The sequence below is a fragment of the Astyanax mexicanus genome, chromosome 4 (genome assembly GCF_023375975.1).
Source record: "Astyanax mexicanus isolate ESR-SI-001 chromosome 4, AstMex3_surface, whole genome shotgun sequence".
In the NCBI taxonomy this organism is placed as follows: domain Eukaryota; kingdom Metazoa; phylum Chordata; class Actinopteri; order Characiformes; family Acestrorhamphidae; genus Astyanax; species Astyanax mexicanus.
The window spans coordinates 37,351,224-37,379,139 of NC_064411.1; the positions used below are offsets into that span (position 1 = coordinate 37,351,224).

General features: G+C 36.0%; 1 protein-coding gene across 2 annotated transcripts; it reads left to right on the plus strand.

The window, feature by feature from the left end:
• Positions 1 to 1,065: 1,065 nt before the first annotated feature.
• lyn (LYN proto-oncogene, Src family tyrosine kinase) lies at positions 1,066 to 27,807 on the plus strand. 2 transcript variants are annotated; one of them, XM_007232107.4, is made up of 13 exons: positions 1,066 to 1,213; positions 11,762 to 11,898; positions 12,886 to 12,940; positions 13,040 to 13,145; positions 14,267 to 14,365; positions 14,453 to 14,556; positions 15,480 to 15,629; positions 15,751 to 15,903; positions 20,323 to 20,505; positions 22,172 to 22,248; positions 23,591 to 23,744; positions 25,822 to 25,953; positions 26,550 to 27,807. In XM_007232107.4, exons 2-13 carry the CDS (start codon positions 11,767 to 11,769, stop codon positions 26,750 to 26,752), a joined length of 1,548 nt encoding a protein of 515 aa, XP_007232169.1. In that variant the 5' UTR covers positions 1,066 to 1,213; positions 11,762 to 11,766; the 3' UTR covers positions 26,753 to 27,807. The 2 variants fall into 2 exon arrangements, with proteins under 2 accessions (XP_007232169.1, XP_007232170.1); XM_007232108.4 differs by having other exon boundaries at positions 11,762 to 11,856.
• The last annotated feature ends 109 nt before the right edge of the window (positions 27,808 to 27,916 follow it).

Consider the following 27,916-nt stretch of genomic DNA (forward strand, 5'->3'; position numbering starts at 1 on the left):
AAATTGATGGTAAATGTAACTCTGCATTCCCATGCCTACAACACAAATATATAATATTTTGTTTGCGGTCCAAATCAACCAGTGAATCGTTTCCTGTCTTTTAAATTTCATGTTTAATGCTGCTGACTGTATAATAGGAAAAAAAACTTTAAACTCAGGACTTAAACAGGAATAAAAGGGCTGCAAAATTTGTGACGATGGCGAAGACATTTGCCAGTGTTGGCTTGGTGGTTAGAGCAGTGTTATTGGTGATGGGGTTCTGGGTTTAAAACCCAGGTTAAAAAAAAACAGCCATTGTTAAACCCTTAAAGGGAATCCATTAAAGGAGGACGAGTAAACTACCTTAAAGTACTGTGTGTATAAACAGATTTTTCTTTTAAACTTCCTGTGCACATTTAAAGTTATCAGTGCTTTGTTTTAACTATTAGCACCCTCAGAATTCTTCCAGTGAAGTGTGGAACCGTTTTTGGCGACAAAAAAAAATAAAATAGTGATTTCTTTACATGGGCCTGTTAGGAGCATTGAATGCTGGGGGTGAATGGAGGTAGGCTACTCGACAAAAGTTCACACTCGTTATCATATTTTACTACACACAGGAATTCTCCTTTAAGCCTTACTACTTCCCAGTCCCAGGTGGATTTATAGTTCAATTTTAATGTGTCAACACAAATTTTGAATATGGTTGTCAGGAGCCCATATCTACTGTTTATTAACCACCAGAAATACTGTATCAACAACTGAGCAATACCATAGTAGCCACCTTGCTAAAACAGTACTCTGTAGTTTTTTTTTTTTCAATCAATCTTTATTCTGATGCTTTAACTGAGAAACCCCCAAAACAATAACTAAGTAGGAGTGTCTGCGTGGATTAAACATACAGCTCCACCTGTCTAAATTATAGTACGTTTTAGATCTACAACTTGTGCATTGACTTCCATGCGGCTGTTTTATTGGTTCTGGGCTGAAGGCCGGTTCAGTTTAAGCCCTCCATCGTTCACTGCACTGAGTTTTAGCCCCCTTTATGCAAATGCAGTGCGGGTAGCAGCAGGAAGTAGCTGCAGGTTCCTCTTTCTGTCTGTCTGTCCAGCTCACTTCAATGAGTCTCGCGACCACAGGCGAGAGAGAGAGAGCAGCGCGCGCTCGTTTGGCTTTACCCTCAATAAACTCTCTTAACTTAAATGCGTCACAACATTTAAGCTTCATATAACTACAGGTAAGATAATCCTTTAAATACAGTCTCTCTCCAGCTCCTCGTCTTTTTCCTTCCTTCTTCTTTTCTTTCTTTCTTTCAACTCTTTCCTCCTAACGAGCTGTTATACTCCTATCCGTTCTACTTTAAATCTTCTCATCTGACACGTTAACTAGCTGGTGGTTTTCAGGTGCTAACCTGGATAGTGTTAGTGAAAAAGCTGCGGTATTTAAGGTGGAACGGACAATTCGAGTAATAAAATAAGTTAAGGTGATTTGTACAGTTTTGTGACGTGAACAGTTAACTTACAATAAAAGGGTTAAATAAGGTATAAAAGTAAGAAGATTTATAGTAAAACGTTAAAAAAGGTTTAGAAATAGCAAGAAATTACAGTACAGCCATATCAATTTGTATAAAAGTGAAAAAGCTAAACAAAAGGGCTATAAAACAGGAATTAACATTAAAAACAGTAAAACTGTAAAAAGAAACATGGGTGTACAATGTTAAAAAGCTTTAAAACTAGACAATATTGACAGCAAAACGTTACAAAAAAAAGGCTATTAAGCCGATAAAAGATAGAAAACGTAAAACCATATTAAAACAATGAAAGGGTGTGAAAAACAAGTTGACAAGTCAAAGAGGGGTACAAAAAATGAGAAATTTACAGTAAAACATTAAAAATGGTTTAAAATAAAAAATGTGAGAGTAGAACATTAAAAGGATATAGAACTGACAGACAAACATTAAAACTGTATGAAAATAGAAAATAATACTGTAAAATATTTGTAAAAGGGTGTAAAAATTGGAAAAGCAAAACGGTACAAAAAAAGGTACAAAAAAAAGAAAAATTCACAATAAAAAGTAAAATGTTAAAGAGATATAAAATTGGACAATTGACAAAAAAAGCATATGAAACTTAACAAAATGTCAAAAGAAATATTACATTAAAACAGTAAGAAAACAAAAGAATTCCGTAAAAAAAGGATACAGGGCGTAAAAACTGAGAAAAACTAAGAAAATGGTATAACATCAGGAACATTTGACAATACATTGTGAAAGGGTATAAAAACAGCCAAATCTACAGTAAAACATATATATTTTTTATATAACTAGACAAGAATTAACAGTTGAACATTAAATAAAGATATGAAAATTAACATAACTTGACAGTAAAACATTAAAGGCATACAACAGAAACATTTGGAGAGAAGTAATAGGACTGTTGCTGTTTAAGCTACTTTTTCTATTGGCTAACTAAAGTAAACTCTTATTTGTCTCTATATATAGATTCATGTTTAGATTTTGAGAAAAATATCCCACCTTTGCAACATTGTATATTTTTTTGTAATCTTTATCAACAGACATTGCAAATTGTGTTCACATCCTAATGTAGCCTAAAGCAGGAACTGGTCACTCAGTCCAGAATGACAGTTAGAGCGTGAGGTCAGATCAGCTTCTGCTTGACCAGAATAAAATTGCTGCTTAATGCTCATCGTTGCCAGAAAAATGGAGGGGAAATCCTGTACAAGGTCCCAGAAGAGCTTGAAGTGAGAGATCTTAATCAGCAGTGGCTTTAGAAGAGCCCAGTAAACTCCCCCGACTCCCTTATCCCATATCTCATGGTTTTACACATAGTACACATGCAGTGCATTAAACAATTAAGCTCAATTAATATTTGAAATTTAATTAGTAATGATCTTTTCATCTGTACTTTTATAAAAGTGAAGTAATAGTGATTAGTTGGCACATTTTGTCTCGATGGTGCAATGAATTACTCTTTTTGGTCTTCCTGAACACACCCATTTCTTAACATTTTGTCTTTCTTCCTTTTTCTTTTTAATCATGTACATTTTTAATTAACTACTTAATTACTAATCAATAGTGACAGTGCTTATTAATTTAATACCTTCAAACCACTAATTTAGTTTAAATATTTGGCTAGGGAATTGTGAAGTGTGAACTGATTACAAGACCCTCAGCCGATCAACCAATACATTAAAAACAATTTTGTGTAGGTCGCATTTGTGACACCTACATAGGTCTGTCCTCTCGATGAGGGACTTTACAAGACCTGTGAAGGTGCCCTGTGGTATCTGGCATCAAGACATTAGCAGCAGACCCTTTATGCTATGTAAGCTGGGACGTGGGGCCTCCATTGATCATATCAGTGGTCTTCACTGGTTTCCTGTCTTGAAGCACTTCTGTGTACTGGAAAAATCCCACTAAAGACTTGCCTGATATTTTGGAGATGCTCTGATCCAGTTGTCTAGGTGTCACTATTTGGCCTTGCGACAGTGTCTCAGATTCTCATGCTTGCCCTTTTTATCTTCAAGAACTGACTGTTCACTTTGAGCCTAAAATATCCCACTTCTGGACAGGTGCCTTTGTAAAAAAAATCAACCAATCCATGTTTTTTGCCTCATCTGTCCGCAGTTATAATCTATTGACTGATTTATATAATATAAATAATTGACGTTTTATTTATAAAAATCCTATAAATAAACTTTTCTGGTTTTTAACATACAGAACAGAATTTGGCTATAAATAAAAACAATAGTAATGATATTAGCCAGATGTTTATGTCTGGAATAAAATGATCATATTTTATATCTATAAAAATTAAATAACGTACAATTTGAGGTTTAAAGGACGATTAGTATAAAAGCTACTTGGCCTTTCGTGATACTAGAGTTAACGCCGTATCATACAATACACTTTTATACCCTCAATCATTTTTGCCGGCCTCCGTATTGCAAATTCACTTTAGTTTAGTTAATGAGTATGTACGCACCAAAAATAAAATCTGTGAGCAAAACTCAACAAAATGAAACGTTTGCCCAAAAGTTGAATAATAAATATAGAACACATTTTTTTTCACAGCTTTTCATTAATTTTGTTTACTTTTTTCACCACTGCATCAAATAAAATGGATTTTTCTAAAATGAAACTACAAAACTACAATTTTAGCCTTTTAGATTATCTTATGTACTGTTTTACTGAGACAATGAAAAACAAGTATCTCCTTTGTTGAAAGACTGTTTCAAAATTCCTTAATGATTATATCAGTAGTGATTCTCCTAAATTACCTGAAATAAACTTTTTCCATTTCCATTGAAAGTTTTTATCTCTCTCTTGTAAAGTAGCATTTTAATCTCAGTTCTGGTGTCAGTTTTGTTCTAGCCGTTGTCATCTTGTTACACTTGTCAGTGTTCTGGGTACTGGTCACTCTGGCCACAGGGCTTGTTACAAAATCTGAACAGGAAGCGACTGTAGAGCAGCTCTAAAATGAACGGTATTTTCCAGTTTTACAGAATGCCCTTAAAATGCCTGCTGAACCAATTTTTCCTTCAGTTTCATTAAATGGACGTGTTGACTAAGGCTCTATAGTATACAAACTTACTGGTTTTACAGGTTTTACACCTAAATACACAAAATTAGGCTAATGAGAGGGTCATGCAACCTACTGTGGAATAAGAATTAGACGTAGAAGCTGTTCCTTTATGTCTTGTAGTAGTGCATTGCTTTGTTGGTGTTCTGGTTTACAGTGTACTCTTAAAAAGGAAGGTGCTTGGAATGATTCATTGAGGGAGGTAATGTGTCAAATGTTATGTGATGTGGAACTAGTATTGTGTCCCATGACTTTTGCCATGTCCCATGAATGCTAAAGAATGCTGTACTGACCTGTGTATGTGGTTTCTGTCAGAGTCAGTTGTCTGTTTACACAGACAATTCTAGCCGGACATCATTGGTTATAATACCTTTTATGATGCATTCACATAAATCATATTAGACTTTGAACTGAGGAATGTTAAATGCCCGCACAACCCAATCACCCACTATCAGGCCTCGCTCCATCTCCAGTAATTCATGACACAATGCCATGAGCATGCTGGCCAGTGTTCAGCCTAACTCATAAGATAACACATCCCAGTTTTCACGGAAGTGGGTTTCCTTAAGCCATTCCCTGTGATAAAACGTCACGATTAAATTACATACTGCTATTCCATGACTTTTGCCATGTCAGTGCATTGAAAATGGTTTCATTGCTGTTACAAGTGAAAGAGTGAACCGTCAGATGCTGCTAACGGCCTTCATTAATCAAAACAGCCACAGTGTACTAGACTGGAACCTAGGACTGGAAACCCTGCTCTGAAGGTTTTGAAGAAGTAGAACTTCTTCCCAAACCGTGCATTTTAAAAAAGTCCCAAAATAAAAGTCCCTACACTTCAAAAACTGAACAATGTTTAGGATTAACATATAACCTACTGCCACTGATGCACATTTTTACACAAGACTGCAATATGATTCCATACAGAAATTAGTCATAACATTAAAACACTTGGGGCTATGAGTGGTAAAGCAGATTTTGGCGCTGCCTATGTGATCTTGCTGCTGGTCATCACCAGCCAGTCCAAGGCGAGAAAGTATTATTGGCCTTGCTCTCTCACAGGGCTTGGTAGCTGGTGTAGATGAGCCGGGGCACTGCGCCAGGTTCCTGTTTACCGATTAATTCTGCAATAATGAGTTCATATTAAAGGGGGGATTAGGTATTTGGCCTTCTAGATTTCTGAGAAAATAGGGTACAATTTTAAATAATTGAAGATGTTCATTGTCAGCTTCCATTGACAGCTATCACAGGGTGGGATCTACATATTAGGCAGCATATTATGAACAGTCACTTATCAAAGAAACAAATTGTGATGGCTAAACGATTGACTGGGTCAGATCATCTCCACGACATCAGGCAGATCAGTCAGGTATTCCCAGCGTGCAGTGGACATTACCTACCAAAAGTGCTTCAAGAAAAGCACAAGATTCATATTCATGCAATCCACGGATACCTTGTCTCTCAAAGTACAAGGAAGGAAGGACCTGCTACCTGCTGTTAATGTGGTCTTGGTGCAACATATCACAGGAAACCTTCAGAGGTCTTGAGGGGTCCACACCTTGATGATCTAGCTATCTAAAGATATTAGCAAAACATTATATTCTAGCATTTTGTTGTTTTGCAAAATGTATTGCAACACAAAAAAAAATAGCACAATACCACAAAACTAAAAATACAACATGCCATGATGCTAATAATGCACAATACTGGAGTAAAAATATGTTATGGCAGATATTAGATTGACTTTTTATTTTTTTTTAAATAATTAGTCAGTAAAAGTTATTCTTATGTTACCTTCTTTCCACTTATTTTTTGCCATTTTCATCTAAATAATTATTTGTTGCTTTCTAAAAAAATGTGTTTTGTATAAGGCAAGTTGCAGCACAACATTGCCTAATGATATATATTATGTCCTGCGATATGGCGATGCTGAAATGATATATTTGTTTTCTTTACTAGTTATAGGCAACATCATGTGATCAAATCTGACGTCGCTAAGAATGGAAATTGACAAAACTATTGAAACACCTGCTTATTCAGTGTTACCTCTGAAATCAAGGGTATTATAAAAAGTGTGTTCAGCTTTTATTGGAGTAACTGTCTCTACACTGTCCAGAGAAGAAACTTTCTACTAGATTTTGGAGCATTGTTATCAAGAACACTTTAACTCCCCATTAACTCCCCAAATCATCCACAGTTAATTTCACTGCTTCATAGATCAATACTGAGGGGATTTTTATCCCCCTAGTGCACCACACATTGTTTATCATGTTTATCTGCATCCTTCATCCTTACTATTCCATTGGCAGTACTTCCCCACAGGGACTATTAGACAAGCTGTGTGTACATCTTTGCACATCTGTGTCAGCAGCTAAATGCATTCATTAAACGACATGTCTGTGTCTACGAACATTTGGACATATAGTGTATAATGCACTTAAGCTTGAATTGTTGTTCTGTTAATTCTTTGTTAATTAGTTAATTATCACTGCTAATGCTTATGTGGTTTGCAGATATGTGGTCCCTCATAAAGCACAGATGTGCAAATGCACACGCAGCTTGTCGAGTCCCTGTAGAAAACGATTGGCAATAGAATAGGAGTCTTATTGACACCATGCCTAATGCCAGGCTTGGACTACTGTTGACAGTAGAGACAGTTCAATTAATGAATTACTTTTGTCTGTATAGTTTGAATTCAGAAGTTCAGATCCAGTAGAGGTTTGGTGTTGAAGACAGGGTTCCCGCGGGTCCTTAAAAAGTCTTAAAATGTCTTAAATTAAAATCCAGGTAATTAAGGTCTTAAGTTTTCTTAAATTTACTGTACAATTTCTGTAGGTATTACATTTTTAGACAGTGTGTTTAATGCCGGTGGGAAATCACGGTAAACATCTAATCTGGTTAGCGGCGAGCTAGGAAACATACAAACATTAGCAGTAAGCTAGCTAATATACTAACATTAGCGGTAAGCTAGCTAACGTTACAAGGGACAGAACTAAGGTTAACAGAGAGCTATCCAACATTAGCAGTAAGCTAGCTAATATACTAACATTAGGAGTAAGCTAGCTAACATACTAACATTATCGGTAAGCTAGCTAACGTTACCAGGGAGAGAACTAAGGTTAACGGAGAGCTATCCAACATTAGGAGCGAGATAGCTAACATATTAATTTTACTGGTGTGTTAGCTAATGTTGCCAACTAAAGGCTAAGAACTAAGGTTAATAAAGAACTAAGGTAAGTGAAGTTTTGATTTTTTTCCAATTGAATAAATTATTTGTTACCAAATAAATTATGACTACATTTTTGGGTCTTAAATAAAATTTACTGAGGTTTTAAAAGGTCTTAAAAAGCACTAAATTTGACTTTTAAAATGGTGCAAGATCCCTGGAGGAACGGCTGTATTTTTAGACGTGTGCAGGAAGCTGGTAGCAGGCAGTATGGTCAGATTAGGCAGTGAGACAGGGTGCAGGACATTAAAGTTGTGTACTTCCTCCTTAGTTAGTCTAAGTGTGGCTTTTAGGCCTGACAGGAAGGACCGAGCAAAGATCAGAGAAGCAGCCTAGCCGCATCGAGCGCACAGCGGCCTGAATCAGACTATAGCCCCACTGCTCTAAACCCACAAAGGGTCTGTGAGTGCTTCTGAGAACGAAGGTCATGGTTTATGAGCCCACAGGCAGTTGATCAGTTTCGTCAGTTTTAGTTTCTTTTCTGGTACAAACTGGAAAGATTTAAGGTGTTTTAACAGTATTTTTTTGATGTAAAACAACTGAAATTAACATTTGTGACCAATTACAGAACCAGCTTTTTCTCAGGTTTTCATTTATTATGTTTTTCAAAGACAAAGCAATTACAAAACTACCATTTAAAATACATGTTGAACACAGAACACTTTATTTAACACAGTAGATATACCAACACAGCACAGTACATTTACCTCAGCAGTTCATTCTAATTCTAATCATAGATTTGTCCCAGCAGTGCAATTTTAGGCATACATTTACTTCAGCACTGCTTTTTTTTTTTTTTTTTTTAAATGTACCTTAGAAATGCTAACCCAGTCCACATTTGAGTGGAATTTGTACAGAGAAAGGCAGCCACAGTTTTTTAGTAATTAAATGCTAAGTTAGCTAACTAGCTAACCTTACTGCGGCTAGCCCTGTATATCTTATATATGTCAGCTTATAAACAGCCATTTTGAGAATATATAAAAAAATGCATTGGTAGTAAATTGATATCAAGAGTAAAAAGTGATGCTTAATGCTTTATTTCATAAAATTTGTGAAAGTATAGCATAAAAAGGACTTAGATCTTAGATCTGCTGCCATTGGGGCCGAAGGAAAAGGGAGGGTGGTGTGGTCTCCATTAATGAGTAATTAATGAGCAACAATCCTACAAATATATTTTCAGTAAACCTGAACTAGTTGTTTACATTATCCAGAGGTACGTTTCTCTGGAATTGTATCAGTGGATATAAAACCAGATCTGAATGCACAGCAGGTCACCTTCTCTGGAATGTGTTTGCAGTTGATCAGTTACTTATTGAGCAAAGGCTACAAAAGGAAACAGAGCGTGGCACTGAGCCACAAATTGTCCATCATGTGTTTCCTTGAATGGCATTTAATGGTTGTCCCCTAAGCTTTGAGGGCATTATTGATTTGAGTTGTTTTTTTTAAGTATTTTTTCCTGAATTTATCCTTATGTTACCTGTAATGGCTAAATAGGTCAACTTTGAGTTTAAAGCTCTGACTTTTTTAGGAACAACTCATGTAGTTACTTATCATGGGGGCAATACTTGTTAAAGAAATACATGTTTATTAATAATTATAATAATATAATTATTCAAATTACACTAAAAACAATGTGCTACATCTAATGGCACACATTTCTGTTGTAATTAGGGCTGGGACAAAATATCAGTATTGTGATATAGTGTATAGTTTTAGTTTGCAATACATTATCAATATTTTATTACTCTAAACTTTCAAAGACTCGCCCCCCAATTTACTAAAGCTACTGCTTCATAACTCCATATGGTGTCGCTTATCAAATGCTGACATTCGCCTATTTAGCAATGTTGCACCTTCTTCATAAACACAGATGCCCTAAAGTATCGTACATAATTGTTTTACGATATATTGAGTATCACAGAATCACAGTATAGAGATTTACCGATATCTTTGTAAGAATTTTCTTTTATTTGCAAACCAATTATCTACGTTTACAATTCGGATACGGCAGATTGAACTCTGCTCTTATAATCATGGATTCCTTTGTCTGTATAAACCAATCAGATCCTAAATAGAATAACACAGTGGTGAATATCAGAATTTTTATGACAAGATTATTTGTAAGTGGGTTCTTAAAGAATGTTTTTATTATTAGTTATTATTAGAGTCCAAACCCAAATCAGACCAAAAATAGTGGGCTTGTTTGGGGGAGGGGCTTGCCACTGATTTGCATTCTCAGGCAAGAACTTTTTCTGAACCGTAGATCAAATACACAGTCAAGACACGTAACATTAGACGTTATCCTGACGTAATTTTTTTTAATCTGACATCATGACCAGCATTCAACCTGAAATTAAACTCTATTGACGTTGGTGGCCAGCTGAGTTAACAGCAGGTTTACCCTATTTATTCGAATAGCGCCACCACAAGGAGTAAAGAAGCAGTAACTTGTCAAATTGGGAGAGGGAGATAAGAGTTCCTGTGGTTTAATAAAATATTGATATTTGACAGCTTGTATCTATACAATATGATACCATACGATATGATGCATTGCAATAACCCATATTGTCCCATCCCTAGTCCTAACATTGTTTAGGTTCGTTAGACCTATAATGATGGAAAGGGAAGTGACATGATAAGTCAAAGCAGTCACCCCACAAATTTTGCCAATCACACAACCCCACATGTGGCACTGGGAGCAGATAGCTTCCACACCTGCAACAGACCACATGAACACATGCAGGCTTGGGTTCTAACGGATCATATTAATATAATTCAGTGATTTTTGCTGGTATTGGACCATTACAACATAGTTACAACATAGAATAAAACATTTCAGGCATCATAGAATTAAAATCAGCCGAACTCTATATTTGGCAGCAACTGAATGCTCAAAGGTAAACGGGGCAGTATAAATATACAGACAGGAAGTATCTTTCTTGGCCCAGTTTGACCAGTTTTATTGTTTAACCAACATCACAGTGTTTCAAGGAAGTTTTCCTGATGACCTTTTGTTTTGACCTTTCAGAACCATGGTACTTCATGTTTATTCATTAATTTACTTCGGTTTTACAACTGTAGTATGTGTTCACTCTTTAAAACAAAGGGGCCAAAACGGGTTTATGAATTGATGCCAAAAGATAATGGTTCTACACTGGTGGAATGATTTTATATTAGACCAAGAATCAGAAACCATATAGAAATGTTCAGTTATTAAACTGTGCCAACAACAACCTAGGTAACATGTGGGGATTACATGGGTAACAGCTGTAGGTTCCAGGTGGGCAAAGGGGGGTGAGGGGGGTTTATTTCTGGGTATTTTTGCATTACCAATATTGTTAGGGATATGACAAAATATTGAATTAAAAATTTTAAGAATAAACTACTGCGATAGAATGAATATAATTTTTTATTTGTCAATATTATTGTATACGATATGGAGTGGCACACCCCTAATTTTCACCAGATTTGGAACAGAAGTTAATGATCCAACACATTATGATGCTAATGCACTCCATATATCCAGAATTGAAGTAAAATAAATGGTACTGCATAGATATAATCTGTCTCTAGCAGATATTTAGTAGGACATGAGAACAGTATGAATTTTCCTTTTGCTACAAACATCACAAAAGTTACCCATATGGCCCTAAAATTATATTACGATTTTTTTATTTATTTGCATTGTGCTAATGGCACAGGATGGTCTTAAAATGACAATAATATAATTTTGTCCCAAAAAATCTTGATAATTTATACCTCTTGCAAACCAATAAATGGAATGTTTAGAATATGAACCTTCAATCTCTCCACTAAATCAATCATGTTTTCCTCTATTAATCAAGAGTGTGATATAATGCATATTAAAAAAGGTTTATCAATGTTGAATTATATCACGCCAGCATTAAATGCAATTTCTAAGGATTAATACTATGTTTTTGTCTCTTCCTCTTAACAGAAATCATGGGTTGCAAAAAATCCAAGCTGGACGACGGCCAGAACGGAGGCATGCTTGGCGTAAAGCGAAGAGAGTCTCCACGTACTGAAAAAACGGTATATGTGAGAGATCCAACCTCCCCTAAACCACACACTATAGTAAGTAGTGAGTCAGTGGGCGACAGCACCACAGTGCTCTCATGTGACTAACACCTCTAGTGGGACGTTTATTTTGAGCTAGGGTTTCAAGAGTGAAACCATATTCGACTGGAGATGGGAAGCATGTGTGAATGAGCATGAGTGTTGCACATAGTGATGACTTAAAATTGGTCGTGTTATAAATAAACTCTTCTATTTTAGTGTGTACTGAAAAAAAGTATTAGGGTCACAAGTACTATATATAGGCAGTAGATGCATCATGCACCCCTTTTTTATGAGGTCACTTATAAATACTAGTGGTTGTAACTAGTCATTGAGAAATTGTTTTGGGGCAAATGTACTAGGGCTTCTCAATATTGAAAAAAATTTTTTGATGATATATATCGTGATATTAAACAATGCAGGGATCATGACGTCACCAGCCCCACCCGCACACTGTCTCGCGTCCGTTGCCGAGTTAGCACTGAGCACTCAAAACCTGAGGAAAACAGCAAAACAACAGTAATCGGCACTTCAATTAGGCATTTAAATGGCATTTTAAAAGGTAAATAAGAGCGTTTTTCTGGGATTAAAAGCGTGAATTCAGCTGTAACTGGAAATAACTGCACAAAACGGTGCTGGACTGAGGTGCACAGCTTTCGACACCTGCATTTACAAGCATATGCCCAACCATGTGGATGGAGGACATGCTGTTTCCTCTAGTTTACTCCTGGAGTTAGATGAAGATAAGGACAAAGTGTTGCTTATCTGATGAGGGCAGTGTTCCTGCATGGTTGTTAGGGGTCCCCTAATTTCTCCATCTTTCTCACTTTTCAGAAATATCTCTTGAAACAAAGAACTTGTGCTTAATAGCCTACTTAAGTAGATATTCAATAAACCAAGGGTAGTCTCTGATCTGAACACCACGCCACACTCATATTTTTCCTTGTAAGAGCATGTAAATATTTTCAGTTGCGATGAGTTTTAACCTGTGGTTCTCAATTGCAGAATAACTCTCCTCCTCCTGGACTATTGCCTGGTCAGATGTTCCAAAAAATGGAAGGTATGGTGTGATTATGATGTGCTCTCTGTAATTTTCTCCACTTATATTTAAGCCATGCTAAGAGAGTAATACTCTATGTTTTTTTTTCTTTTTGCACAGAGCAAAGTGAGCCAGGCAAAATAGTCATCGCTCTGTACCCATATGAAGCCATACACACCGATGACTTGGGATTTAAAAAGGGAGAAAAGCTGAGGGTCCTTGAAGAGTAAGTGCACATCTACCCTCATCAACTAAGATCTGCTAAGTGATCTTCTGATTTGAGTACAATTCTTTAAGAACTAATTCAATGTAGAGTTGTACAATAGGGGCCAAATTTATATGACATTACAATCAAATACATTAATATGATATAAAGATAAAAGGGTAAGCTTTGTGGTTTCTTATGATATGTGTATCATGTCTGTGGTGGTCTTTTTTGAACCTGTGGTATAAGGCATAGAATACAATAACAGTCTGCTATTCTGTTATTCTGAGCTGGATTACTAGCTGACATTTGTTATCAGATCGATTGCACTGTACTGGTTAGATAGGGTAAGTCTTGCTCCTTGTTAAGATGTGTTTATTGTGGATTAGCCACAATGCTTTCAAGGAGGCTTCAAGCAGGTTATCCGCAAAATTGCCCGACCTGGATAACTCACTGGTAGCTGTTGATAGCCGCAAAAAAATGGAACTGTGTTAGTTAGACAGAGTAAATTCTGAATTCTGAAGCTGGCTTTGTGATCTTGGAGCAGTGTAGCCTTAACTCAAACTGTTATTCCGAGCTAGATTACTTGCTGAAAGTTGTTAACAGATTGATTGCACGCCACTGGTTAGTCTTGCTCTTTGTTATGATATGTGGTTCATGTCTGTTGCTGCGTTATGAAACCTAGAACAGCGAGTTAGTTCAGTGGAACTGTGCTGGTAAGAGAGATTAAATTCTGTATGCTGCTGTTAGACAGGTTAAAGGAGTGATGCTAATAGTCAAAGCGGCTGGTCTTGGTAGTGTTGTGTTGGATTAACCGGGATGCTAACAGCCAGCATTGGCAGGCATAGATCAGGATAACTGCATTGCTAACTGTTTTCCAAGCTGGATTACTGGATCACTGACAGTTGTTGACATATTGATGGTACTGCGTGTATCATGTGTCACCACAATTGAAACATTTTCTATTGTGATGTAAATTGTTACTTTTACACCTCAATTTGATTCAGTTTAGATATAAAACAAACTTTGCATGTTCAGATACCAAATCATCACAGTGCATTGATGCACATGACGCATGTATTTCCTGTTTTGTGGATTGTAATAATTGCCTCATGCTGCTGTTTGGTGCTTGTGTTTGGCAGACATGGAGAATGGTGGAAGGCCAAGTCTCTGAGCACCAGAAAAGAAGGGTTCATCCCCTCCAATTACGTGGCCCAGGCTGACACCATGGAGACGGAGGAGTAAGTGCATGAGAACACAGACTCTGCTCTATGAGTTCTTCACAGTAACGCAGCAGAACAGTCAGTTTTCTCTTTGTTACTTTACAGATGGTTCTTCAAGGAAATCACGAGGAAAGACGCAGAGAGACAGCTGTTAGCACCTGCTAACAAACCCGGTGCTTACCTCATCCGAGAGAGTGAAACTTCGAAAGGTTTGTTTTTAAACACATACATACCTAAATACATTGATTTATTTGAAAATCTAAGATATACATTTTTTTTTACGTTTATTTTGTTATATTTTATATTACATATTTTGAGTTTGCATGGTATAGTTATTATGATTGCTATTCAATTATTTTATTTTTATATTTTTATCATGTTATTTTATTCTTCTTTTTCTTATTATTTTATTTTTTTATGTATTTCATTTATTTTTATTTATTTATTACAATTTTTATTTATTCTGCTGGTTCCTATATTCTTAGTTCATTATTATTAATTTTATCATTTCCTATATTTTTATTATTTTACTTTACTTTTACTATTATTATCTTTTTCTTTATTTTATTTTTTATAATTTATTTACTTTTTATATGTTTTTATGGTCTTTTAGAATTTCCTATTTTTTTCTTTTTACATATATATTAAATGTTGATTTAAAATTTGTATTTTTTTTTTTACTATGTTATTACTTGTAATTTCTAATTTCTTATCAAATGTTTTTATTCCCTTTTATATTGTAACATTGTAAATGAGGCAACATTGTAAATGAGGGTCACCCTTAATGTATTCCCGAGTAAAAATAAAAGTTGATTGATTGATTGGTGAATATCATATACTTTTTATATATTTTAATTTTATGTCTGTTTTAGTATCTATTGCTTAAATATGTAAGTGTGTTATCATTTTATATTACAATTCTGTAAAGCATATAAAATTATTATATTTTTGTATTGTTATTATTATTAAGAATTATTTAGAAATGTAGATTTTTTTAGATAGAAGTTCCATAAGTTGTTTACAATATCCTGATATGCAGAGCTGCATGTATCATTATGTTAATCTATAAAGAGAAACATATTGCTTGTCATCATCTGTTTATTGTTCTAACACTTTGAATTATGTATTACAGGAAGTTATTCATTGTCCATCAGGGATGCGGGTCCACAAGGTTCAGATGTTGTGAAACATTATAAAATCCGCAGCCTGGATAACGGCGGTTACTACATTTCCCCCAAAATCACATTCCCCGATATAATCAAAATGATACATCATTATCACAGTGAGTGTAACAGAACAATACTAATCTGTCATTTTCATTAACATACTGTATGAGCTGTCATGGTCTCTAACCAGTTAACAGCAAGTCTTAAGCTTGTGTATGTGTGTGTTTTGTCATGCAGAGCAAGCCGATGGACTGTGCCGCAAGCTAGAAAGGCCGTGTGAGAAGCCTAAAGCTCAGAAGCCTTGGGACAAGGACGCCTGGGAGATTTCCAAGGAGTCCATCAAGATGGTGAAGAAGCTGGGGGCGGGGCAGTTTGGAGAGGTGTGGATGGGTAAGTGAAGGAAAATTTGACTTATTGTATATTGACCTTTATGTTTTCTTAGCAAGGATAGCCCATTAGCCTGAAAGAGTTTATTTATTGTTGATTAATGTAGATTTAAAAAAAAAATGAAATTGCAGTGTCTGAAAAATAATTTAAAGTTTCCTCTCCTTTATTGTTATATAAACCTATCATTATATCAGTGGCATGAAATATTCTTCCTACAATTACATTAATATTGATTATCGCAGATAATTTTGGAAAAATATTCATATAAAAAAAAAAAAAAAAAAATTAGTGCGAGAGGCCTAGCACGCATTTGTTCAACAGAGGTTGACCAAAACCACACTGTATATCTATAGAAATGTACTGCAGTACACTGTACTGCACATGTTATGTAGCATAGATTACTGTACATATTGTCACATTATGGTGCAAGGAATCAGGATACCTCAACTATGTATTTGCATTTCTATGCATTTGCATAATAGCCTGTTCAGTCTGCAGGAGATTAGGCCCACCCATAAAGTTACATAAGTCAGCTAATAGATTAAAATGTAACTTTGAGTTTGTTAGTAATCAGATCAATGCTTTTACTTGAACTTGGGTTATTAAGACAATGGGAAGACTCTGAGTTTACAACTTTCAGTATGTCAGTAATGAAATCCAGAAATTTACAGAGTAAGATGTGACGTAAACACGTAAAACCCGTACAGAGAAATATGATTACTACGCTACAATCAGGCTCTCTTCAACAGATTTTTTAATCTATATAAAATTAATGTATGCTGTTTACATGACCACTTGAATAATCTGATAGTTCAGAAATCCCTTTATAATCTTCTTATGAAGTGCATGTAAACACATTCACTTTCACAATTACTTTTAGTTCTCTTAAAAAGGCATACAAAGTTCACACACAAGTAAAAGAAGCTCATTTCTAATTTTCCCTAATAAAACAAGCCTTTTTTTAGTTTAGATTCATGAAAAAGGGTGTGGCACACGTGCCCAAACTGCAGGTTTAAATGCTTTTTTTAAAAGCCTAAATTGAAGTTAGGAACAATAGACCATAAGCGTCTTTGGTCGAACGATGCCTGTTCCTATTGCGGATCGGAGTGGGCTAACTGCACCCACAGAGGCTTTATCAGCTGGATCTGAGGGGGAAGCTGGAGCGCAGTCTACATTGGATTTGCATTGGATGTCATTATTATTCATGCAGCTTCTTCCCGCTTGGCCAGCACGATGAATCGCAGGAAGCGGTCGACTTTGCAAATATACAAATGGTGTGTGGCCTCATGTGCTCAAGATGTTTCCTCCTGACCCCAGCCAGTGCCCAGTGCACTGCCAGGCCTAACACACACACACAGACACACACACACACCCATTTAGACGCAAGTCTTTATTGGGTCTGGCTCAAAGAAAAGCTTCCTACCGTTCTGCACCCTCAAATTTGTGTGCTTTGTCCCCTATTTTTGCTACTGATTTAACTTTTATGGATCTGGCAATTTTAATGGCAGTATGCCATTATTCAAATAACGTAATAAATAATAAATATAGATGTCACTCATTTAGAGTCTCCCAGAAGACATTTGTAAAAGTTACCTTTAATATTTCAAGTATTTCCAGAGCAGCAAGGAGTTATTCAGTGATAAATAATGTATTTTATTTAATTTAGATGAAATATTTACAATATTTTTGTCAAATGAGATTTAATATGAAAAATATATATATACCAGCAATATTTGCTTAAATTGAAACATGCATACATGTATAATATTTGTTTAAAAAATGGTAATTTCAAGGGTAATAAAAACAAGCTTATTCTGCTTTTTGTTTAGTTTAAGCATTTATTGACAAGAATGTTTGTGACGTGAGGATGTTGGATGATCACCAACCTACCTCCCAACTCCCAGACTCTTTCTAAAAATATATATATAATTCCGGAGAACACAGTTCCCTTCTATACATCGATATGCATACAAATTGTATTTATACATAATTAGTTGCCTGGCTAGTGAACTGTAGCATGGAAGACCTTGGTGGGGCACACTGTGTAATAGTACATGCAAAGCATGGTGGAGGTGGCATCAGGGAAATACCATGCTCTCCACAATGTTCTGAACACTCCAGGGCAATTACTCAGTTATGAAATTGGGCCAAATATCGCTTCACTTTTCTGTGGTCTGAAAGCAGACCAGTGTCATGACTCACTACTGCTGAGAAATAAGGGTGTGTTGGGAACACTCACACACGCACCACAAAGATTTAACCATAAGCAGAACTGCAGAGATGTTTGTTCTGTTAAAATGACTAAACATTTTAAGAATAAAATTGATATCATTTTATGAATAATAGAGAAATGTAAAGACAAAATTTTCCATTCATACTGGCTAATATTACTGTTGCTAGCTGTGCTAGCTGTGCTTTTGTCTATTTTTATAGAGCATAAAAATCAAGTACGCAAATATTTTTCAGATTGCTCAACAGCTTGACATGGTTTGAGAGAAGCTTTTCACACTAATTGGTGTAAATTTAAATTAGTTTTAATTATGTGTCAGCTGCATTAGCCTCACACAGCTAAAAAGTTAGTCACTTTAAATAGTGAAATTCGTTGGTAGTTTTGTTTATTTTTATTACAGAAAACTGTGAGTCATACAGTGGTCGAAACCACATAAGCATGTTTGCTAGAAATTGTCATTGTTTAAGGACAGTGTATGATGCTAACTGGTAAACTGAGTAACAGAGTAAATAGCTTTCAATGCTTAGCTACATTACCCTCAAATATCCACACTTATTGCAGCTGTTAAACAAGCAAACATTTTGCCCTCATTTTTGTCAGTGTTTGTCGATAACATTTAGTCAGTAGCCTTATTCAGTTTTACCTGGTGGGTGGAGTAATGTGTTTATATTACCGGACCTCAATAAAGTTATACAATCAGTCCTCTAAGCATTAGAATATTTGGTTAAGGTGGGAGTAGCTACACAATTTATTACCTCCAACAGTCTGATGATATCTGGACTTTAAGTAAAAATAATAATAAGCCTTTAGTTTAAGAATTAGCAACTACATGCTCATAATATTATAGGCTATGAATGACTTGGGGCCCTATTTTAGCGATCTGTATGCGAGTCGTCAACCGCGCATCACACAGCTTGATTTAGGGCATGTCAGAGTGTCTTTGTTATCGAAACGTCAGGAAAAGTAAACTTTGCGCTGTGCAAAACTTGCTAAAGGCAGGTACTAATTTTTTTAATTAATCATGGGTGTGTTTAGGGTGCCAGGTGTGCTCTGACTTTGGCGGTTTGTTATTTCAGGGGCATCTGAAATAGTCGTAGATATATTCACAAGCACCATTACTATTCAAATAACACAGGTGCAGGATGTGAAAATAGACTGTTTGTGGGGTGTAAGATAGCAATGAGTATAGCAATGCGCCTTAAACAGGGTGTACGATAGGTATCATCACAATGAAGCTTAGTTCCTCCTCGAGTGCCTTTTTAACTTGAGAACAGCTACAAAAGCTGTCTAGCTTTGTTTGCTGTACACTACATTTTGCAATGCATTTTGGTTGTCTAATAGTGAACTATGTAGAGAATTAAATGTACTGCTGAGATTCCAAACAGCACTATAAAATGTCAAACACAGATTAAAAACTCCTTTTTCACATGATATGACAGAATATTTCCCCACATGATTCGCTGGGAACCTTTTTTTCATGGCTCAATGCACAGAAAGAGGCCTGATATTTTACCGATGCGGGAGAGACCAGTCTGTAAAAATAACAGACATGGCACATTCAAAGGAGACTAAAATGACTAAAACTCAGTAATAAATGCATTAAGAATCCTGTCTGACTTTTTATACTGATTGTACAGTGTCAGAAACCATAAAAGCAAGTCTATTATCTAAAGATCTCTGAGGAATTTGTTTGCTGATAACTAGTTAACAATTAGCTTCTGTTAGCTACTGTGTAGACTCAATCAGCTAAATAGACTAGCTGCCACCATGAAACATTAATTTAGCTTTTATTTCAGTTCAGGTTTATTGTTATAGTGTGTTGTACTGAGTCAGAATCCACTTAAGCAAGTGATGAAGTGGTGATTGGGACACATGCATTTAGCATGATATATAGCTAGCTAAGCACTTTATCTTTTGTTAGCTAGGATATATTATCCTCAGCTTTAGCACAAAACTACAGAAGCAAAGTTCAGGTGAAATAAGACAGCTGTAAATTAGATTTTGCTGAGAACTCTGAACATTTGAGCAAAAAGAAAGAGGAAAGAGACAAGTAGAAGTGGGCAGTTCCAGCGTCTTTGCTGATGCAGGCTGTTGTGCGACTTGACATTGCGGTGGACAGGAATTCACCAGCCTTGGTCAGCATTTTCTTCTGGTCTTCTTCTATGACCTTAACAGAACTATGTGTTTTACAGCCTATTACAACAACACCACTAAAGTGGCAGTGAAGACGCTCAAGCCTGGCACCATGTCTGTGGAGGCGTTCCTGGAGGAAGCCAACCTGATGAAGACCCTCCAGCACGAGCGACTGGTGCGGCTCTATGCTGTGGTCACCAAAATCGAGCCCATCTACATTATCACAGAGTTCATGGCCAATGGTAGAGTAACCGATTCCAACAGTACACAGTCATTTGTTTTGAGATTGACACTTCATCACAGCTCACATATTTTACTACTCTTAATTATTAATTTTTTGTTGTTGTTTCTCTATTTTTTTATTTTTTTATTTACTCATTCTACTTTTTACACTATCAATATGTTGTTCTTTTTATTACATAAAAAAAAATCACCTAATAATATGAAAAATGAACACAGAAGGTCAGAAATATGATTTGAAAAAAACTTCTAGAGCATAGAGGGAGAGCTCTATTCTACTGGCAGAGCTTCTCCTCAGGGACTAGACTACCTGTGTGTGGTGTGTGCTATTACACATCTGTGTCACCAATGGGTGTAGCTTCAAATAGCTTCTAAGTTTGACTTGGAACGGGTTTCCACAAACCTTTGAATATAATGTACATAATATGAAGTATTATGGTCAGTTCTAGCATTACAGAACATATGACATGACATATTTTTACACTCATTTAACACTCAAATGAACCAATGCAGTGTACAAATAAATACAGATATACTAACTGGGGTGGACAATACGGCCCTCAATTAATATGACGATATTTTATTCAGGTATTTTGTTGATAATATTCTTGGTGATATCACAGGACACTGAAAAAAATATTTGATTAATTTTAAGGATATGCTACTGCAACAAAATTAAAGTTTCAGTAAAAACAAAAAAAAAATCTGTTACTTTTTTTTTTAAGAAAATTCTTTATTTAGTCAGTTAATCATCACATAATACAATAACTATCACAATAACTATCACACCAAAAAGTGCCTGAGATGGCACAGGCGGAAGGATAATGCTTATGTTTAAGTCTGTCCTAATTTAACAAGACTAATTAAGTGTAAAATAATAATATTAATAATAATAATGTCACAAAATAAAGATAATAAAATCTAACAAAAAAAATAATCTTCACAGAAAATAGCAAAACAAATACAAACAGACTGCCTTCAAGACATAATACCACTATTATAACAACGACTTTACAATAAGGGTCATAAAAACTCTTCTTATGACAGTAATGTAATATAATGTCTCAACTAGTTATTATTGACACTAGTTATTAACACTAGACTTTATTTAATATTACTAAGAAAATTGTAAATAATTTAAGTCAAAAGTTGCAGTGATTAGTAGTCTTTATTAGTGTCAATTATTTAAAAAATTAGTTGAGACAGTGCATCGTAAGTACTGTAAATTAATGTAACCTTACTGTAAAATTCATTTTTTACGGATTTGTATGGTTTCAGAAATTATAACAATATTATTCTGTACTTCACGATACGGCACACCCCTAACATTAACATTCAATATTATATCCAGGTAATATATAGCCAATTTCCACTGCTAGCATTGTCAGCTTATATATTGTCACCGGTAAACACTCAGTAAACAACAGTAAACACTCTTTAGCAGCTGTTTATGATGGACAGAATTTGTAACAGTATGATTGGTCATGTCCTTCCTGAGCACTGCTGTCACATACTGTCAAGTAATGTAATGGCAAAGAATGGCAGGGTGGATGCATCTTAAGCTCGACAGTGTGCCAGTTTGTCGTAAACGTGTGTATGTGTGAGTGTTTCACATTATCCTTCTCTGGGTTTTAAATATATATATCTATATTTTTATCGTCTTTCCAGGCAGCTTGCTGGACTTCTTAAAAAGTGACGCTGGTTCCAAACTCCAGCTCCCCAAGCTGATAGACTTCTCAGCTCAGGTAAAAATAAAAGCTAATATAAAAATACACATAAGTTTTATTTTTTACGTTGCGGATGCCAGTCGGCTCGCATTTTGTTCCTCTTTTTATCTCTTGTGTTGTAACAGATCAGGCATCTGGCCTGTGTTTTTTGCATTATTTGGAAATGATGCTGAGGTCACATTTTCCACTGCTTGAAGAAAAAGAGGAACTGTAACCAGCACTTGTACAGCAAGTGTTCTTACTTACACAGAAGAAAGTGTGTCTTTCTGTGAAGAAAGAAAGTCAGCTCATGTATTGTCACTGAACATAATCGTGTATATTCAAAATGGCTACTTTACAGGAAAAGGAAAAAAACGTCCCAATTTTGCAGCATTTTTTTTCTTTCTTTTTATTAGTATAATAATCATAACATTTTGATAAAAGGTATAGAACAACTGCGAGATTTCTATTAAAATGCTCTCAGAGCTTTTGGGTAGTGTAGAGATGGACATACTTCTACAGCGTACTCAAAAAAAAGACATTTTGCCCAGTTCACAGATTTAAGTAGGGGTGCATTATTGGACAGATCAGGATGGTCTTTTCAACAAATTTTCTGCAAAATATGCCCTCCATAAGCCAGATACCTTATACGGTCTCCAACTGCAGTGGTGGCATGAACGAGAAACTGACTGCTATGGACAAAAGGTTCTGTTTCTGATCCGATGACCCTCATTTTCGATTATCAATGCCTCTCGTGAGCAACTTAAAGTGATTTCCCAGCTTCCACATTGCCTCTCATCACATGGCTTCCAGCTGACACTTTTCAGCAGGATAATGCTCATCTACACACAGCCTGGAATGTCTTCATCAGATTACAACATCTGACTTCAGATGTATTGCCAATCAAGCGTTTGTGGGACCACATGTTCTTAAAAACCTGATTCATCTCCAGAACGATTCGAGAAAATTATGACTCACGAATTATAATCAGTCTCAGACCCCTCTGCTGGTCCTGGGAAACTGAATGAGTGTAATTCAGAGATCGCCAGTGCTAAAAACCCCCAATTACTAAAGTTGTTCTGTAGTTCCATTTTCTGCTCCAGCCGTACATCCTGTTTCAGGGGAGAGTGAAAGAGGACGCTAATAGAGAAGTGAGACCTTATATTTTAGGCCCTGCGTGGTCGACAAGACTGCGTTAGTTCAGTTAAATGCAAACCACTTCGTGTTTACTCTTTCTGGAGGGAATAAAAACTCGTTTTACAGCTTCTCAGATTTCAAAACCACCAAAGATCTGCTATTGTAGCTGTGTGAATGGTAACAGAATAGCTGAGGTATGAAGTGTATCTAAGAATGTGCTTTGTTACATTATCTGTGTGTGCAGATAGCAGAGGGCATGGCCTACATTGAGAAGAAGAATTACATCCACAGAGACCTGAGGGCGGCCAACGTGCTGGTGTCTGAAAGCCTGCTGTGTAAAATCGCTGATTTTGGCCTGGCCAGAGTCATTGAGGACGACCAATACACAGCCAGAGAAGGTGGGCTTCTGTTTATTATCAACTGTTCAGTGTGAATATGAGCACAGAGCATCGTTAGTCTGAAATTATCCAATGTTAAGTTTTAAATCTCCTAATTCTCACAGAAAGTGTGGTGATATGAAATCTTTCATATGATCTTAAAATGATTAGATCCTATAATAATTTTAGTTTGAACACACACCTGTGTGCCACGTCATGTCAAAATGACTTTTTTCAGTTTTTAATTCATTTGTGTCTTTTAATGGCCCTGGCAAAATTTATTGCACATTTTGTGCACTAGAATATGTTTGTGCCATTTCTGGTTATTGACTGGACCTGAAGAGCTTAAATGGCAAAAAATAAAGGGAAAAAGGGGGGTGTTCTAAAACTTTTAACCAGTAATGTATTTTGGGTGTCTGTATATTAATATACATTGAGTACATATTTTATCAAAGTCCTATAGCTGTGCTGTGTTATTGGTCAGAGGATTGTGGGTTCAATAACCATGTTTACAAAGCTTCCACTGTATGGTCCCATTCAGCAAGACTGTATATTTCTGTACAGGTATATTTCTGTACAGGTATATTTCTGTATAGGTATATACCTGTATAGGTATAATAACTATAAATAAAACACATGCATATAAGCTACCATTGCCTTAATACGATGATCTATGTTCTAAAATTGTAATAGCTTCATTTGTAACTGATGTTTCAGATTTAGAAACAAAAATCTGAGTAGTGTTTTAGATTAAGTTTGAAAGATTAAATTGTGGCCTAAATGAGACCTGAATGAAATCTGAGATGGTGTGAGTGCAGAAACAGAAGCTTCCTGTGTAAAAACAGTAATATAACCCAAGCAGCCTGTGTTTTTCCCCCATAATCACACCCCTCCACGTGTTTAAACACAAACGTTAATCTGATACAGCAGCTTCAGCTCTGACTCCACCCTGACCTACACCTCTCTCTGTAAGAACAGGTCCTGTGCATTCAGCACTTCAGCCCAGCTTTAGAGGTCACCCTCAACCCCAGCTCCAGACCACTCGTGATCTCAGTGCTGAGCGAGGGGGTTTCTCTTCTCCTGTGCGCAGTGTGATCACAGTATGCACTCTGTGCTTATAGAGCATCTGCAGGGGTGTATTAATGCACAGGCTACCCTAGACGGCTGCCTTAGTGCCCATGCAATGATTAGGACCACGGTTTACATAATACATACTTGAATCAATTTACAATATATTAATATTATTATTATTAAAGCCATTGGAGGCATTAAAGTATTTAAGCTGCTGTTTATCAGTTTATCCCAGTTCCCTTTGTTCTCCAGTTAACACATACATTTAGTTTGGTGTGCATTAATATTATTCTTCAAGCTACAATATAATTATATTTACAAGGGCTATAGTTACTCATATTGCAAGGAGCAGCAGCAGAGGCTCCAGCAGTTCTCTTCTCATGTTTCTCTTAAGGCAGGACAGCGTGAGACTCCACTGAACTGAACTGAACTACAGTGCGTTAGCTTGTTATGCTAACTGACCTTTTTGGTGGCAATGTCCTACACTGCGCTCCGCAGCGCCTCTAGCGGTGTGGTCATGTGTGAAGAATGCATACCGGTTCTAACTTCCTGTCCGCTGTACCGTATTGTTGGTTTGGGAAGGTTCGTTAAAGGATTATTCTGTTACCTGTAAAAAAGAAAAGAAAGTCAACTAAAGGAACAACATAAACAGAAACTGCTTAAAAAGATCCCCAGGTTAAGTGGGTATTTTACTACAACCTGAGCACCAGTCTGACGCGATGGAATTTTGTGGTTGGTGTGTTTTTTATCAGCATTCAGATCTATTGTTTAATTATGTATCTGCTGTTTTACTGCAGTTGGTTACATTGCCGGCTTTTTGCACGCATGTGTAAGGGTGTGACTATATCATCAGTAGTAACAGATTCTTTTTACATACTTTTGTGTCTGGTAGTGAACAGATAGCATTTTTACATGTTTGGTGTGTGTGCGTGTGTGTGTGGAAACGTTTGGGAATGGGGGGCCCATGATTACCTCCATCTGAAGGAAATAGTCTGTAATTATGTGTGTATATATGTGTGTGTTACAGGAGCCAAGTTCCCCATCAAATGGACCGCTCCAGAAGCCATCAACTACGGCTCGTTCACCATCAAGTCCGATATGTGGTCGTTTGGGATCCTCCTGTATGAAATTATAACCTACGGAAAGATCCCTTATCCAGGTAACAGCACATGCTTAGAAATGACGTATGTGTCATATGTCTGAATTGACGTGTAACCATCATACCTCTATTATAACTAATTAACTGGTTGGCGATGTTTGTGTTGGCCTGGTGCTGAGTGAAGCAGTGGTGTCCACTTTAGCTTAACTTTACCTTAACTGCATCACCCTCTGCTGGTGAGATAAAGAAACAGCTATTAGAGTATATTAATGAAGTACAAATTAATAGAATTTATAATATAGATTTTATTGTCACTATGACAAAGTCCTTTTGGTTTCTGTTGTTATTAATATTACAACAGTTATAACAATAATAATAAAAGTAATAATTATATGCTAAATATAATATTTAATTAAGTATATAACTACATATTACTATGTGCTATTATGTGCTCTAATTCTTATTACTATTACACTTATAGTACAAAGACGACAGGATTTAGCTAATAAAGGATGTAAAAAATATATATATATATATTTTATGTTATGTCTTGTATTAAACTATGTTTTATGACTATCTTTGTTACTATTTCATAGGATGTTGTTTTTTTATATTAAGTAATTTGTTTCTCCCTCTTTCTTTTCTTTTTTCTGCAGGAATGAGTAACGGTGAGGTGATGACGTCTGTGCAGCGTGGGTACCGGATGCCCCGTCCTGAAAGCTGCCCCACTGAACTCTACGACATTATGAACACCTGCTGGAAAAATAAGCCGGATGACCGACCCACCTTCGACTACATCCAGAGCGTACTGGATGATTTCTACACCGCCACTGAGGGGCAGTACCAGCAGCAGCCATGAGGACCCGCAATAGCCCTTTAATGGTGCTAATGAGAACAGTAAAGAAAATACATGCGAGGTCATGTAAACTGTAAATAGGACTAATATTCTGCCTCCGTCAGCTTGCTTATGTTTAAGCAAGATCAAACTGATTCTTCAAATTGAAGTTTTATCTGCCTGCCTGTAAAACGAAGCTCTAGTGTATGTTATTATTTTTTTAATGTATTTTCTCTGTTTGAATTTTAGTGACTACAGTTTTAAACCATTAAAGAGAACGACCAGTCAGTTCATGTTGTAATGGTTTAGAAATTTATTGAATATGATTGACGTTTCACTGATACATTTTCCAATCAAATATTATTTTGCCGGCTGTGTGTAATAATCTGGAATTAAAGGAGCAGTATGTGAGAACTGGAATTTCTGACTTCTGGGCTCCGTCTACATTCAGCAAGTGGAATTCAGGCTTTTCAGGGACACGCTTTACACATGCATTTCTGGACAAGCTGAGAGATACAGGAGCATCACTATAAGTTAAAAAGAAGCATGTTCACTGAGGTGGTTCAGTAATATGACCGATTCGACTGTACACAAATAAAACTCACTGACTTACAGTAGGTAGTGTTACACAGTTCTCACGAACACAAACATGTCTTATCCGCTTCACCAGAGTTACACAATGAAGTTAGCAGCGTGACCCTGGAGTAGTGATGATGTAGACGCTATTCTCCACAAATATTTAGTGAAGCGTCAATATGATTTTAAAACTAATATTTTATGGTAAAAATGATACTGTATATTGCTTTGAGAAACACATCCATTGTCTTGTCTCCAATGGTACTAAATTAAAATGAATTAAAAAGCACTCACTTTAACTCAAAACTCTGTAATGAATGAAGGCCCTGTGCTGTAATTGTAGCTTTTCTCTGTACATCTTTAAATGATTTAAATGATTGTTGATAATGTTTGTCTTTTGCACATAAATTATTATATTTCTGAATGGTATCCTTTATTTTGATTTACATTTTCTGTACATGTGTAAATTTCTTACGATGAATTAATTAAACAGTGAACCAGAACACAGTTATATGTTGTTTTAATTAAAGAAAACAATACAGATTGCACTATGATAACATCACTGAAGTTATTTATCTTTATAAATAGTTTGGTGACAAGTAATGCTTACAG

Excerpts from the sequence above, each read along its gene's own strand:
- lyn (XM_007232107.4), top strand. The coding sequence starts at position 11,767 with ATGGGTTGCAAAAAATCCAAGCTGGACGACGGCCAGAACGGAGGCATG. Across the intron at positions 12,941-13,039 it reads GATGTTCCAAAAAATGGAAG|AGCAAAGTGAGCCAGGCAAA; the intron begins GTATGGTGTGAT and ends CTTTTTGCACAG. Across the intron at positions 15,630-15,750 it reads AATGATACATCATTATCACA|AGCAAGCCGATGGACTGTGC; the intron begins GTGAGTGTAACA and ends TTTGTCATGCAG.